This window comes from Acomys russatus, chromosome 12 (genome assembly GCF_903995435.1).
Source record: "Acomys russatus chromosome 12, mAcoRus1.1, whole genome shotgun sequence".
Classification (NCBI taxonomy): Eukaryota; Metazoa; Chordata; class Mammalia; order Rodentia; family Muridae; genus Acomys; species Acomys russatus.
In genome coordinates, this window is record NC_067148.1 from 8,814,601 (window position 1) to 8,831,258 (window position 16,658).

The 16,658-nt window shown below is 43.6% G+C and overlaps 1 protein-coding gene across 1 annotated transcript in view; it reads left to right on the forward strand.

Annotated features, from left to right (window-relative positions):
• The window catches only part of Ccdc150 (coiled-coil domain containing 150), a 74,067-nt gene extending 59,487 nt beyond the window's left edge, over positions 1 to 14,580 (forward strand). Inside the window, 11 exon segments of the mRNA XM_051154522.1 lie at positions 698 to 791; positions 1,710 to 1,879; positions 5,834 to 5,915; positions 5,917 to 5,964; positions 8,449 to 8,494; positions 9,859 to 10,052; positions 10,358 to 10,426; positions 10,516 to 10,677; positions 12,260 to 12,331; positions 12,708 to 12,906; positions 14,459 to 14,580. Of these exon segments, the coding sequence (XP_051010479.1) occupies positions 698 to 791; positions 1,710 to 1,879; positions 5,834 to 5,915; positions 5,917 to 5,964; positions 8,449 to 8,494; positions 9,859 to 10,052; positions 10,358 to 10,426; positions 10,516 to 10,677; positions 12,260 to 12,331; positions 12,708 to 12,906; positions 14,459 to 14,580 (1,258 nt within the window).
• Positions 14,581 to 16,658: the final 2,078 nt, after the last annotated feature.

Sequence of the window (16,658 nt, forward strand, 5' to 3'; positions counted from 1 at the left end):
CATTCAAGCCTAATGTCAAGGTTAATAATTATTTTAGATTAATCAGCCTGAGAAATACTTTTAGCTGTGTTTTATTAGTGAACTTCATTGAATGTTTCAAAATTACATAAAATGAAAAGCAATAATTAAAAATAAAGAAAAATACATTTAATATTTCTTTTGTGCTAATAAAAATGCTCTGAGGCTGATAGTGCCTCTGAATATATTATGTGTGCTATAAGTTTATATTGTCTATGTTATGAGAAAGCAAGTGAATAGTATTTTCTTCATGTGCTTATCTTTATCTTTGCATATTATGAAAGTGTTACATTGTACCTTAAATTTTAAAAAGGCAAAAAATACTATATAAAATATCATTTACTGGTCACAATACATTTCAAAGTAGTTATTATATTTAGAAGCAAAAAAATCTCAACAGCAGGCCAGCCCTTCCCAAACAGGTAAAACCATATACTAAACTGGCACTCCAGAGGTCAGTCAAAGTGCAAGCTCATAGCCTGATACATGGTCAGGATTTTTAACTCCTTAGGAGCCTTCCTTCCCTGCCCCCAAGATGGAGCTATGATTGTTACCTGTCGCCTCTCTGGTGTTTTGAGCATATGCAGCTACTAATAGTGCCGTCCGAGCTCCCCAATGAAAGGTGTGTCATCATTCCTGCGCCCTTCCTTACAGTCGTCTCTTATGCTTCTAATTTTAGGTCTCTAAATCAACAAATAGTACAGAAGCTTGAAGCAGAAGTGGACCAGTGGCAGGCCAGGATGCTGGTTGTGGAGGCCCAGCACAACAGCGAGGTAGAGGCCAGGCTCAGAGCCGGCAGCACAGCAGCGCTAGAGGCCAGGCTCAGAGCTGGCAACACCGACGTGTTCAGTTTATTGTCACATTAGTTTTTAGAAAAATGAAATGAAGTAGAGAAAGTTCCTTTTCATTCCATTAAGAATCCTGGACAGTAGCATACTTATGTATAGTAAATATGAAATAAACTGCATAGTTTTGACTGATTTTTGTCTTATATTTCCATTATATATTCTCATGTATTAATACACAGGTTATTCCAGGAGTTAAATCCTTAGAAAACAACCTATAATCTCAGAGGTAGCTGGTGACCCTGTTAATGAGAAGACTTGTACCACACATGCATGAGCACTCGTGTGCCATGGCACATGTGTGGAGGTCATATGGCAACCTGTAGGGCTCCATTTTCTCCTGTGGGTACAGGTCATTAAACTCAAGCCACCAAGCTGGGTGGCAGGTGCCTTTCCCTCTGAGCCATCTCAGTGGCCCTAAAGAAGCCTGGTTTGGGTAGAATATGCAAGGAGTAGTTGCCAGTTCTCAGTCTCTTAGAGAAAGAGACCAGTCGGTGATAGAATCAGTAAGAGACCAGTTTATCTGGAGGGGCTCTTGAAAATCAAGGTAATGTAAGCCAGCTCTGCTCTCCAAGCGCTTTATCTCAGATGGAATTGCCTTCTGAGAATCTCTCAAGCAGTGTGCATTATAAGTTGTTGTTGTTGCTGGTGGTGCTGGTGGTGCTGGTGGTGGTGGTGGTGGTGTGTGTGTGTGTGTGTGTGTGTGTGTGTGTGTGTGTTTTATTTTACCTACAGTGGTTTTTTTTCTAGTTCCAACTGATAATTTCGGTGCCGCTTACAGAGTGTAAGGAGTAAAGACTGTTGTAGTGGCCACCCTGGACTCACAGGCACTCTTCTCTCTTTCAGATGGAGCTGCTACAGAAGTCTCTAGATATAGCTAGAGAAGGCAACAGGAAATTGGCCATGAGCCTGGGTCAAGCGCTCCAGACAAATGGCCATCTGCAGTCTCAGCTAGATCACATCCAAGAAAAACTGGAAAGCAAAGAACTTGAGCGGCAGTGTCTGGAAGCCTTCAAGTAAGGGCAGTCTATTCCCAGTGAAATTGGGAAGGCCTCTGGAGGAGGAAGTGGATCATTCGGAGAAGCTAGGGAAGACTTCCTCTTTCTTGAGCTGGTGCACCCAGCTCAGTCATGGCAGCACCAAGGCACCGCTGAACAGCGACAGGCAATAGCTGGCCGGAGCATGCCTATGTGAGTCTCCTTCTCAGTTCTTCCTCCCCCATTATCCTTATGTGAAGTTAACCCAAAACTACCACAAGGGACACATGTTTCTTCCAGGCTTAAGCTATCCTCTTACAGCCCTACTGAGCCAAGTGTGGAGGCACATGCTGACAGTTTCGGCACCTAAGGCTGAGACAGGAAAAGCGTGAGCCAGAAGCCAGCCTGGGCTTCATAGTGAGAGCCGATCTCAAGAAAAGCGAAATAAGGCTGAGAGAGATGGCTCATGGGTGGAGACACGGAAGTGAGCCTGATGGCCTGGGCTCAGTACCCAGGTCTACAAGGCAGTGGGAGAACCAGCTCCTGAGAGTTGTCCTCTGACATGGACACACAGCAGGAGCACACATGCACACATATGTAAATAAAAACTAAGGAAACTAAATAGAGATTTGAGTAAGGACTCACAGTAGTCTGAGTGGGTGTCACTCATCCAGGAACAGAGCAACTACAGCTAAGCAGGTAATAAGCTATTTGTCATTTTTAGGTTCTTTTCTAAAATGGGTCATATCAAACCATAAAGGTTTTGTTACAAACATGTCAGTAAGTATAACTTAGACACTAATATCAGTCTATGAAAGTTTATGCTCAGGGAAACACATATAATTTCTTGTCACTGATTGTACACATTGTGCATGGCCGGGGCAGAAGCTGAGGCAGAGACGGCACCTTTTATGTATATAACCTGTGTGAATTTTACTCCCCAGTCAAACGGTACTGCCACAAGGCTGTGCAGTATTGGCTAAACAGTGGCTGGCAGACTCATTTAGAAACACACAAAAGTCAGATACTAATTGTTTAAGTTTACCTAGTAAGGTGTTCTTAACCCTGAGTATCCTAAAAATTCTTCAGGCACTCTTTGCTTTTCTATTCATTTGTTTGTCTTGTCTTATTCAGGTTGGTTTATTTTATCTTACTTTACAATTATTTTTCTTGGTTTTTTTTTTAATGCCTGTTCATTTTCTACTAAGAGCACAAGAAAAGATGTGTGTTTGGGTGGGTGGGGAAGTACACTGGTGGGGAAGGAATTGAGGGACAGGAACCATAATGAGAATATATTGTATGAAAAAAATCTATTTTCAATTAAAAAACATAAAGTATAATCCCTATCACTATTGCTAAAATGATTATTGCAAGGCCAATGCCAGTGAAAGACTAAGTGAGACTCGTAGGCCTCCCTGCAGCACTTGCTTCAGAGTCTGTCTTTACAGATAACTTATAGCTCATATTTTCATCAAAGACTAGTCCTACCTCAGTTGAAACTTGCCAACCTCTCGATGTTGTACAAATGTGTACTAATCTGGGTACACATTTAGGAAAAAAGATACAGCATGGGAGATTGTTCTAGACTCGTTGGTTTTGAGGCGAAATTATGAGAATTAGAAATGCAGATCTACTTCTAAAAAGAAGTCACGGGATGGAATTCATCTTTACAAAGATGAGAGCTAGTTTGCTGAGGTGCACTGTCTTCCATGGGAAAGCACGGGTAGAACGGAGAGGTCAGAGCATGGCACTATTTCAAGGAGGAGGAGGAGGCCAGAGAAGGAGCATCCATAGATGGCTCACCTCAGTAGCCCTAGAAGATTATACAGAATAAGAATCTTCTAGATCTGGAAAAGTCCTGATCATATAAAAGCAAAACTTGGCTGCTGAAGAAAGGCAGGCAGACAGTGAAAGGATGAAAGCTCTGGGCTCGGTGTGAAAGAAACCATTTCTGCTGCTTCCTTCGTGGGCCTGTGGTGAGAGCTGGACTCTGAGCAGAGAGTACAGACGAGGCCACTGAAATCGGAGGAAATCAATCGTGGAAGACTTGCCACTGAGTCTGAGGTTAGGCGAGCATAGCGCACTGAAACTGGAAAACTGTTTCAGGAACTAATGGTGGACGGTCTGTTGGTCTCCTCAGAAGAAAACAAGAATGGGATGAATAAGTTTAAAAGGCCTTTATTCCAGGAGGCCCATAATTAACAGCACTGTACTGTGCATGCAAACCTCTGTTTGAATAGATACCACATTGAGTGTCCTCCTATGAGAAGAGGCTCATAGTTACACGAGTGGCAGCAGAAATGGAAGCCTGAAGGGAAGAATTACACTGAAAATTAAGTTACGGACTGGTGAGATGGCTCAACAGATAAAGGCTCTTGTGCCAAGCTTGACAACCTGGGTTCAGTCCTTAGGACCACACGGTAGAAGAGGAGACTGGAACACTGCAAATTGTACTCTGGCCTCCACCTACCCCCTCCCTCTCCCTCTCTCTCCCCCCCTCCTCTCTCTCTCTCTCCCTCCTCCCTCCCTCTTCTCTCTCCTCTCTCTCACACACATACACATGCATTTATTAAATAAATATAATTTTAAATTTTTTAAATAAGTTTTAAAGTTAAATTAAGTACAACTTAAGTTTGAAATCATTCTGGTTAGGATTTGAATTTGAGAACTCAATGATGCCTGATAGTGGCTGTCATTTACTATGTACTGTACACTGGGCATTATGCTAATCCTTAATGCCAACTAAGATAATTTGGTGGTGGATACTGTCATTATTCCCACTTAAAGATAAGGAAATGGGATAGAAACATGGCATTCCTACCCAAGATCAGACGCCATCCTGTTGGAACTAGGATTTGGGTTTAAGCAGCGGCAGTGGCAGACTGAAGCTGATAATCTTAGTCATATAACAAGCAAAGTAGAAAATCAAAATATCATACTATTTAATAGTTTTCATATTTTGAGATGAGTATAGTGTAGGAGGAGTGTGGGGATGTGATGAGAATAATTATTTCATCAGTGACTTCAGACTGTCCCATCCCTTTATGTGATATCATTAGGAAGTTACCAGGGGGTAGTGAGATAGACGGCTCAGCAGGTAAAAAGGGTTTTCCATGGATCCTGATGACCTGAGAATCAATTCCTGCAGGTTGTCCTCTGACACCACATGTGTACATGCACACACACACATGCAAATATATAAATACATGTCATTTTTGAAAGAAAAGGTTATCAGCAGGTCATTGAGATGACACAACAGCAAAGTTCCCTGTTAGGACCTTGTGCGGGCCAGGAGGTGAGTTCCCGACTGTCAGGTCTCATCATCACGCCAGCCAGGTGGAAAACGGAATCCCTTAGCAGAGGCTTCTCCTGAGGCATGTAGGGAGGACGGATCCATGTCCAAACACACAGAAGAGATGCTCAGTAGGGAAGGATTGCAGGCAAGGTGGCCACCTACTCCAAGAAACACTGGGAACAAGGGTCACATGCTGAGGGGAGGAGTCACTGACTAAGTCCATCTGTTAGCTTCTCATGGTCCTTCCTTGAGAGAATCAGAAGCTATAGACACCATACACGTTCCGCTTATCATTTCAGGGCCTGTCAGCATCCTCAGAAGCCTCATCATGGATCTGGACCAGTGAACCCAAACATGAAAGGCTCTCACTTCAAAGAAAAGGAAACAATATAATTAGTTTAAGCTTAGAGAAGAGCTAGCTAACATCAAACATGACAGAGCCAGGCAGTGTGGTTATACCCTCTGCTACTTCCGAATGCTTTTTCCACTTTTGGTGGACTCCCTTCATAGAGAGTGGAGTCTGGATTTGCACCTCCTTTTTCTTGGTTCTGAGCTCTGCTGGTGGGGTTGAGCTGAGGCTCGGTGTGCTGCTCCTTTGTAAACCACCTGCCTTCCAGAGGGTTCACATTCTCCTGAAAACCTGTCTTGACTCTTAAGATGATTTTTAAAGTGAGTGTATTGTGTTTCCTTCAAAACAGAGAGCAGATTACTGAGGAATGCAAAGTAGAAGCAGGGTAACACGCGGAGTGCACTGAAGCTCTGAGAGAGCAGGTTGCCTCGGGGAGAGAGAGAGATGACCAAGAAAGCAGCACAGAGGGAAGTCTCTGAGGTATGGGGCCATTTGAGAAGGGAGAGCACCTCACAGGAGGGCGGAGAGAGGTCTTAGCTCTTCTGGCCCCTCTGCTCAGCGAGCCAGCTGTGCTGCGGCCACCGCACGGTTCCTGCCAGGTGTGAAGCATGAGAAGTCTGCCATCTGACAGATGTAATCACTGTCCCCTAAGGGTGTCTGCCCACCTCCCCTATCCACTGCATGTCTGCTGTCTCTGCAGAGGCACACTAAGCAGCCGGAGATGGGCTGGGGGTATGGCTTAGTTGGTAGAATGCTTGCCCAGACGCACAGAGCTCTGGCTTCTGTCTCTAGCAGCACAGAATCCAGGCGTTGTGGCACACAGTTGCAAGCCCAATACCTGGGAGGTAGATACAGCAGAGTCGGAAGTTCGAGGTCAACCTCAGCTACATACTGAGTTCAAGGCTGGCCTAGACGAGACTACATGAGACCTTGTGTTAAACAAACAAACAAACAAACAAAAGCACAGTAAAAGATGTGACTCATGCTATATGCATAAGCCAAATAGCCCTTGTGTACTTGTGACTGCCACTCTGGACATGAGAAAACTAGCAAGACATTTCAGCACAGTGTACAACTTTGAAGGAATGCAAAGTAAGAGACACTTTGTTTTAGGCTGGTTAACGGCTGGAAGCAGGAAACAATGAAAGTGTAGCTTTGAGTCTCACAGAGATGCAGGGCTAGCCTCTCTTATGCAGCCTGGGCAAAGCGGAACTGCAAAAACAGAAATGTCAGGGAAAGACAGGTTACCTTAGCTGGGCCTGCCTGGTCCCATGGCCTTGCCAACTAGATCACTGTAAGTGAACCATTAGGCAAAACTTGAGCACTCCAGGTTCTGAAGAGGATGATACGTAAAAGCAACTTTTATTTGCCTGATATATTTGTCATCTCAGAGGCGTACTGCCCTGTCTGCTAACCTAGGCCTAGTCCTGGAAGCTTCTAGCCTCTGTACAATCTAACCTAGGCCTAGAATGCTTTCAGCCTCTGAGACTTACTGCTGAATAAGCTCACACTTTCTAGTTCTTTCTGAACTCTGGCTGGCTGGTTCAACTCAGCTATCCTGGCTCCAACTCCTCTCCAAGCTGACTGATTCAAACTGCTTTGAGATCGGCCTCTGACTGAGTTGCTCTGCTTGGCCTCAAACTAACTCTAGCAATCTGTTCTAATCTTCTAGCTCCTTCTCATTCTCTGACTTATTCTGTCTTCACCTGTGTCTAACTTGTTCTCTCTTTAACCTGTCTCTGTAAAATCTCCTGATAAAACTGCCTCTGAGCTCCACGAACTGAACTGCCACGAACTCAACTCCACTGCACTGCCTCTCAAATCGCTGACTCAACTGAACTGCCTGAACAGCACTGACTAGAACTCAGAGATCTGCTTGCCTCTGTCTCCTGGCATTAAAGATGTGTTTGTATTCCAGCCAGATCACACAGATCTAAAGAAGGTCTTTGGATGAGATCTCTTACCAGAGCAGCCATGTTGTGAATTACAATTCCTCTACAGTTATCCAGGAACAATTTTAAATTATTATGAGGAAACCATAACATCTTTTAGTAATTGAAAATTAGTGCCAAATTAAATGGTTCTGTTGAAAAAAAGGACAGCTAAGTCAAGAGGCTATTTTAGGTTTTTGGTTTTGGTTTTTTGAGACAGGGTTTCTCCATGTAATAGCCCTGGTTGTCCTGGAAGTTCAAGGCTGGCCTTGAACTCATAGAGATCCACCTGCCTGTGCCACCCGAGTACTGGGATTAAGGTGAGCGCCGCCATGCCCAGCTTTCAAAAGGCTATTTTAATAGAGGAATGTACACATTAACTCTTGCATCATGAACATGGAAGAGAAAGGTATTAATTTTTATATGCTTTTATTTGGTTATAGTTTGGTTTTTGTTTTGTTTTTCTTTTTGGGTGTGGTTTTATTTTGTTTTCTTGGTTTTGAGGGGTATTGGTTTTGTTGTATTAAATTTTTGTTTGTTTGCTGAGAAAGAATTTAAAGTTGGATAGATGAGAGGGAGAGAGGATCTGGAAGGACTTGAGGAAGGAGAAAATATCAAAATATATTTAGATTTAAAATTGTTTTAAATAATAAAAATTATAAAAATAGTAAGACCACACAACAACACTTGAGATAGATTTTGTCTTACCAAAGTTGCTACTCGTAGTAATTGTCACTGACAGATACAGTTAACAAGCTGACTTCAACTAGTAATACTTAACAAAAGTTTTGTGAACTGCAAGTCACTGTACAAATGCATTATAAAAAGCAAGTTCTATGCAAAATAAGTAGGTGTCTTAAATGTAAAAATATATCATTTAGTTAGAGCTTATTGTTCAGAACACACAGATAGCTGAAACGTGGAGCTGGAGAGATGACTCAGAAGTTAAGAACATGTGCTGATCTTGCAGAGGGCCAGGAAGAGACTCCTGGCATTTCTATGGCTCACAGCCTCCCTGTAACTTGTTTCATAGGATCCAGTGCCCTTTCTGATCTTATTGGAAATAAGGCACATTTACAGTATGCATACATGCAGGCAAGTAGAACACTCATCCACATAAATAAATCCAAATTTAAAAACCTGCAGCCCTAAAGGAAGCATCTGTGATAATTGTGAGCGTATGAGGACACCTGGCAGCAGACTGTGCTATTAGTGAAAAGTACAGGTGTGAGTTCAGAGCATTGCCGAGTCCCAGCCCCGCACTGTATTAGCTGTGTATCCATTTTCTATAAGTGACTTGACTTATGAATCCATTTCCTCTGTCATAAAAATCAAGGTCATCAAACCACTTGCCAGGTTTGAATAAAGGCCTAGTTTGCTTTGAGGTGGCAGTGGAGACTCTCACGGCGGTTAGTGATGCAGGCCAACAGTGTGCTGGACCGTAACGTCTAACCAAAGAGCTGCTGTGGTGAGAGCACGGACAGAGAGCACTGACTGCATGCGTCATCCTCCACCTCCAGGCCCTGAGGAGCCTTCCCTCTGCTGTCTCCCTTCTCAGCCCCCTCTTTTTAACAAGCTATGTGAATTTAATGGAACGCTGTGAGGACCAGGGCAGTGTAAAATCATTTGTCACTATAGTACTTTTCCATGAGACACAGTTATTAAAATGCCTTCACAAGAAGCCATGCCATAAGATGCATGCAGCAGTGGCGCACATTTGCCACGTGCCAGAGCGGCTCTGTTTTCATCTCTTGAGTCGTGAGGCTGTGGCCGCAGGAGAGTTGTCACAGCATGGTGGTAATCACCGAGCAACCACAGTGTGGAGGGTTCTGGTCTCTTTCTTTACTTGCTTTACCCCACTCTGACTGTCTGTCCTGAAGTAAGCTAAGCACATGTCTTTCAGTTGATGAACCGGAGGCTGGAGGAGGTTAATTACACAGACCTACACACAGGTGGTGAAGTTGAGATCAGAGCTTAGCATGTCTCCACAGCCATGCTCGGAAAATATAGCTCATGACTACAAGCTCACATTCCTTATCTAGTCTAAAGGCTTACTTAGTCTCAAATGTTAAAAATTATGAAAATCACTTGATTCACTGCTTCGTAAATCTGCATAATCAGAAATCATGCACTGTATAATTTTCCTATTTAATTTTTTGTATGTGTATGTTCTTTGCATGTGTTCTGTGTGCATGCCTAGTACCCTCGGAGGTCAGAAGCAGGCATTGCACCCTGGAACTTGGGGTTTCAGATGGTTGTGAGCCACCGTGTGGGTGCTGGAGACTAAACCCAGGACCTGTGCACAAGCAGTGGCGCCCTTAACTGCTGAGCCATCTCTCCAGCCCTCATGCTCCCTTTAAAATGTATGAAGGAACTGAAACTTCTCTTACTGAACAGTAGGTAAAAAAAGCATCCCTTTTCTTTTGTTCCTTTGTCTTCTAAGCTGAGAAAGCTCTTGACGAGGCCAACTTCAGATCCGTGGAAGTGTCCCGGACAAACCAAGAGCTACGGCAGAAACTTTCAGAGCTGGAAAAAGTGGTGAACAGTAACAAGGAGAAACGAAAGAACCAAGAGACCCAAATAAAGCTGCACCTGTCAGCAGAGGCAAGTAACGCAGAGCGTGTGGAGCCGATGAAGGTCGTGGGAGGAGCCTCATCCCGTGCTCCCTGTTTCAGTGTGTAGGGAGGGCCTGGGCTGCTGTGGCAGGTACCCTGGGGTTGCTTCAGCCCTGACAGCTGCACCTGTTCTCTGGGAAGTGGGCAGATTTACTTTGGTGGTGTCACCTCTGCTTTGTGAGAGACACTGCTGTTATTCTTGGCTCTTTCTGGGTCAGTGGGATAGATAGGAAATAGAGCCCAGCAGAAACTGAAAGCTTTGATTTTCAGTCAGCCAAAGTTAGCCCACTGGTCATCTCTTTGTCTTATTTGAACATTTACTTTCAGCAAATAAAAGCAGAATTGAGACAAATGGAAATAATTAAGGGTCAGTATCAGAAAAAGAACTGTGAACAGGTAAACACGGCTCCCACAAACTCTGTGTTTACCACTAACGTAAAATTCTAATCTATGTTCACCGTGTTCCCCTCCCTGTTCCCCGTCAGTCACTAAGTATTCAGAGATTTGTATCGGAGATGAAGACACTGAAGAAAGAGATGGAGCTGCTGGCTAAGAGCCAGTATGAAACCTCAGCCCGAAATAAACAGCAGGAGCGGAGACTAGGGGCCGAGCAGAAAATGAGGCAGGAACTAGAACATCGGTTCAAGGTGAGGGTTTTTTATGATTCCTCTCAATGGTTGTTAGTGAGTCTATGTGCCTAAGTCGAGCAAGAAGGCACTTAGAGTTTCCTCAACACTATAGAAAAAAAAAAAACACATGTATAAAAATGGTCTCTTAGTTGCGTTTTCATTGTAGTGACACAAGTACCTGACACAAGCATCTTATGTCAAGTCACTCACTGTCTCATGGATTTCAGTCTGTAGTTCCTGGCTCTGTTGATGCTGGACCCAGGTGAAGCAGGACATCGTGAGACTAGGGGCATTTATAGAAGCAGAGTGTCCACCTCGTGGTAGGCAGCAAACAGAAGAGGGACTGGGACTGGGTATGTCCTTCAACCAGCTAGTGCCACCTACCACAATAAAGCCACCAACTAAAGATTAAGCACCACACACTAGCCTTTGAAGGATGTTTCATACTGACATCATGGCACTTAGAGTTTCCTCGACTCTATAGGAAAAAAAAAAAAAAACATGTACAAAAATGGTCTGTTAGTTGTTTTTTCATTGTAGTGACACAAGTACCTGACACAAGCATCTTATGTCAGGTCACTCACTGTCTCATGGATTTCAGTCTGCACGCCCTTAGTAAAGTTACATTTACTCTCCTCTTTTGAGTGTGTGTATGCACATGCATCAATGTTCATATATTGGGGTGCATGTCCATTGAGTATGAACATACATGTGTAAGCCAGAGGAAAATCTTGAGTACCCTCAAATACCACCTTATCTTTTTTTTGAGACAGGGTCTCTTATTGGACTGGAACTCACCAACAAGACTAGGCCACTGTCCAGTGAGGCCCAGGGATCTGCTTGTCCCCTCCTGCCTGGCTTTGGGACTACAAATACATGCCACAGCACCCAGATTATTTTTTGATGGGTTCTGGGGAGTCAAAGTGAGCTCCTCATTCTTCCACAGTAAGCGGTCCCCAGTGAGCTGCCTTCTCAGCCTGTGTGCACCTGCTGTGAACTGTCCGTTATCCAGTTAGTTGATGCCACTAACCGTCTTATTCTAGTCTTTTATAAGTTTCAGTGACTTCAGCAAACTTCAGTTTACTCTCATTTGCCACACAATAGGAGGTGTGGTTTATAAAGCCATTTCAGCTGTACTTCTGATAAAAAAGGCTCCTGGGGAAAGGATTGGGCTGGGCTGGGTTTGGAGAGTGACGCTGTTGCTGTTATCAGCTTGTACCAACAGACCGGAAAGCATTTTCAGTAGCTCCTAAAAGATAAATTTCATTATAGCACAGGAGTCCAATCATCGCAGCTCGCTAGAGTATGCCTGCATGATGGCCTCACGGATATCAGGAAGCTACTGGGCGGCACATATCTGCCGCTGGCTCAGTAGGTGTAGGACAGACAGGGGGAGCCGACAAGACGCGTGGAGAGCAGGAGCCTGCCCGTGTCGCTTACAGCCTCACTCAGAGAGTGTCCCTCAGGCTCATGGCTGTTTGGTACACTGTACAGACACATTGCAAGGATCCCATGTGAGAATTTGAGTCTTCTGATATCTAGACACGAGTCTCCCAGACTCAAAAGACACAAAAGAACTCGTGGCTGTTTCTGTGTTCAGATAACTGCTCATCCGGAAAAAGCTCACCGCTGGTTTAAATGCAAGTTCGATGGCCTACAACTTGAGCTGACAAAACAAAACAAAACAAAACAAAAACAAAAAAAAAACCAAAAAAAACCAAAAAAACGGTTGCAGAGGTTTCCCCGGGAAGACAGGTGGAAGAAGTGAGGCTGACATGATGGTTGTAAGGAAGTTTGACTTTTCCCCTCCATGTCTAACTACAGAAGCCCTCTAGTCATCTCGTTGCTCTTTATGCGCCTCTGGATTTACTCACCTACTGCTAGGAACCCAGTGGATTAAATTTTTTCAGAGGAGTTTTCACCTTTCCCAAATTACCTAGATCAAAACTACCCATCTGAACATAGATGTGGCATTTAGGAGGGCAGCAGGCTCTGAACACTATTGGGTCTCAGCAGACAAGAGCTGGCTGTTATTGTTTTCCCTACAGAATCAAGACATGAGGTGTGGTGTTGCATCCAGCCAGTCTGTTCTGTGTCGATGGGAAGCTAAGCAGAACCTTGGGCTTATGCCTGAGGAGTACCATTGTGACAGAGAGGGCGAACTGCTCTTAACAGAGAAGTCTCTCATGACGAGATTGGCCTCCCTGATCCTGCTGGCCAGGAAAGAGGCTGGCCTGTTCCTACAGTGTAAGAAGATGACATGTGCTAGAGATTTTGGGGCTTTATCCTTTATGGACTCTTTTATGCGACTACCCCATCTTTTTTGTCTCTTTCCCTATTTTCTACTCAATAAACTTAAATGTAGTTTGTTTTATGGTAGTAGATGTTGTCACAGGATATTTGCTGTTCTCATAACTCAGTGTTAAGTGAAATGGCCACAGTGTGGTGCTCTAGACTCGTTCTCTAGGACACTTAGGACACTCTCTGGAAAGGAAGTGATTGCAAAAATAGTAGACAGTCTTCTGTGCCTTCTCCCCACGAGAGAGAGAGAGAGAGAGAGAGAGAGAGAGAGAGAGAGAGAGAGAGAGAGAGAGAGAGAGAGAGAGAAGAGAAGGGAACGGAAAGGAGAGGAGAGGAGAGAGACAGAGACAGAGACAGGGAGAGGGAGGGAGAGAGAGAGAGAAGGGAGAGAGGAGAGGAGAGAGAGACACATTTCGGGGATGGGCAAATACATCAACGCTACATACCAAAGGCTATATTTACAACCTCTTTGGTCATTAAGGGGTTGCTTACTACATACAGGAGTCTGCTCTGCTCCAGTAGCCTAACTGGTAAATACAGCTCATCCTTACGCTAGTAAGTAGCAATTTGAGCTTTATGTTTGTTATTTCAGATATTAATGGTGGGTTATAAAATCTAGACTCAAAGGACTGGCATAATATGTGGCTTAATTCCCAAGTAATGCCATCTTACCTTGGCATTATCAAGGCCTAAATGAGCAAGTATGCAAGTGAGCAATTATGATAACACAAAGAGTAGTGACTATAAGACTGCCCAGGGTTGGAGAGTCCAACACTCAACTTCTGATGTAAAATGGCAAAACTGAATTTTTTTTACTTGCTATATTTGAAAGGAAACGATATGGTTCATGCCTAGTCCTGGGCACACTGCTGCCTGTTTATAGGGGTTGAAGGCACACGGAATTCAAGAGTTAGGGGCGTGCCTGGTGTTAGAGGCTTTCATGGGTTGATACATGTATCAGAGTGATTTGGGGGAGACTGGTCACTGACTGACATTCACATGCACTCCTGGTTTTCTGGCTTTCAGAAGCAAGGACCTGCCATTGCTTGATGACCTTAAGAAGCACACACTGGAGAGAGCTGCAGTGGGTCCAGTGGAGAAGCCTAGAGCTTTCTGAGAACGGTCCGTTACCATGACCGCAGGCTAGTCCGTTCTTAGGAGGGTGTTTTCATATTATTCTCTTGCGCCCTCTTGTTCCTTGTTTTGTATTCGAACAGCCATTATATTCACATTTAGGACTGAGCAGAAAATAGTAAACAGCTATCTTCCTTTCCTGCTTAGGAGAAATGGTATAATTTTTATTGCTCATAACTACTTTTGTGCTATACTTTGAATATGGTGAAACTTAGTTCACAGATGAGTAATGTTTAAGGATCAGGGCCTTTGAGGATGTAGATTGTACCATGAGAGCCTTTAGGAATGGATTCATGCCTTTAAAAAGGGGGGCTCTGGGCAACCACCTTCTCCCCTGCTGACCTTTTGCCTGTCTCCATCGAAGACAATGGACTTAGCACCTGCAGAGGACACCATCAGTGCCGCCTGGGAGTGGGAAGCCGAGTCCCATCGCACGCCAACCCTGTCAGCAACTTCATCCTGGACTTCAGGCCTCCAGAACTGTGAGAATTATTTCTGTCCTTTATAAATTCCCTACTCTTTGTTATCTTGTTTTAAGAAGCAAACACAAACACATATTTGGTTAAGGAATTTAAAGTTGTTTGTGGGGTCTTTGTGCCTTAGGACGTGTGTGTGTGTGTGTGTGTGTGTGTGTGTGTGTGTGTGTGTGTGTGTGTTAAATGTGTATATATATGTGTCTGTTTATTTATCATTTGCATAATAAATGATCAATTGTTAAATATATGCCACATATATATCTGTCAAACACACATATGCATAAACAGCCATTTGAACATAAAGACAAAATCTATCTCACTAAAAGTAAGTGTGCCCTATTGGTTTTTAGACAGCTCTACACTGTTGTTCTGTGGGCTCGTCTGTCCCACAGTAATAGAATAATCGTGGGTAGCACTAATATCAACAGACATGCTGGTAGGCTGCACTTGGGAGTCCAGAGGAGGACAGGGAGCTATTGGACCTGCTTGTGCCCACCTGCGTTTCAGAGTCACAGAGTGTAGGCAGGCCAACATTGACGCCTTCATTTTCTCCACAGCATAGACTGTTCACTCAGAATTACGTGTTTCTCTACTTGTGGGCTTTCCTAACAGAAGACCCTCGTCTAGCTGTCATCTCATGCACTGGCCATAGGTTACATTGATTTCTAGTTTGCTTCCTTCCCAAGGCTATGTAGGTTCTGATAGAGTCTTCATATCACTAGTCCTCTACACTAGGTTTCTTGGAATATACTCCCAAGGAATAAGTGGGAATTAATTTACAAAGAAAACTACAGGTCAATATTAGTCATAATATAAAAACACTAAATTAATAGATAATGTAGCTCATTTACCATGAATGAGACTTCAGTGTTGATCTTCAGTACCACAAAACAATAAAATAAAATTATATGATCCCTACAGATGCTTAAACACTCACTCAAGATAAAACTAAGAAAGTAGTGCCACCAAGATAGGAAAGATGTTTTCTTCAAGGCTGCCAAATACAAATAGCCAAAGCATTAAGAATGTAACATTTATATAATTCCTAATTGTGTCATGGTTCTTCTTGCTATAGGTAATCTATTTTATATATGTGTAATAATATACATGTATAGGTTTTAAAAAATAAAATAAATAAAAAAGAGGCATCTTAAAAGCTAAAAAAAGAAAAAAAGAAAAAAAGAAAAAGAAAGTAGTGCCAGTGAGATGGCTCAGTGGGTAACTAACCAAGAGTCCTGCCAAGCCTGGTGATGTAACAGAGAATCCGGCCAAGCCTGGTGATCTGGGTTTGATCCCCAGATTCCACCTGGTAGAAAGAATCAGCTCTGAGAACTGACTGGCACAAGTTGTCATTGGTGGTCTGTATGTACCATGACACACTAAATAAGTAAGCGTAAAAACATTAATACAAAGAAAGTGGAATTAAAAGATAGATGCTTTTCAATGTGCTAAAGTGTATATAGACAAAGAGTGTATGAGCCTACGTAATAATTTTTAATATATAAACACCTATTGCGACACTAAGGAGAGGACAGCACAGCCTCCATTACAAAACATGGCTGCTGCAACAGTGAAGGTCAGTTAAGAACATATGAAGGGAGAAGGCAAAAGCTTTGAATAAGAGAGGATTAATTAACATACCTGGAAAACTCTAAAGGAATGGTCATACAAGTTAAAAAGTAAATGATAAGCCAGCTAGAAGGGTAGAGGGGGAACACACAAATGAATAGGCTTGTGAGTGGCAGTGCTGGGGATTGAACCCAGGGCTTTGCACAAAGTGGAAAGTAGAAGCAATTCATAAGTGTTTACATAAAGGGAAGTGACAGAAATGCCGAAGCGAAGAGGGATCGCGCTCAGGTCACTGACCAGCGTCTGGGAAGAACTGCCTTTAATGTGGGGGGTTGGGGGCTCGGGGGCTGGGGGGCTGGGGAAGGGAGCACAGAGGTAGCCAGTAAAATCCTATGGAAAGCTGCTTTGTGTGGTCGCCACTTTAATGAGCTTGGTCTACTTTGGGGCTCCCGAGTAAAAATTATCATGTGCGGTGTGTGTGTGTGTGTGTGTGTGTGTGTGTGTGTGTGTGTGTGTGTG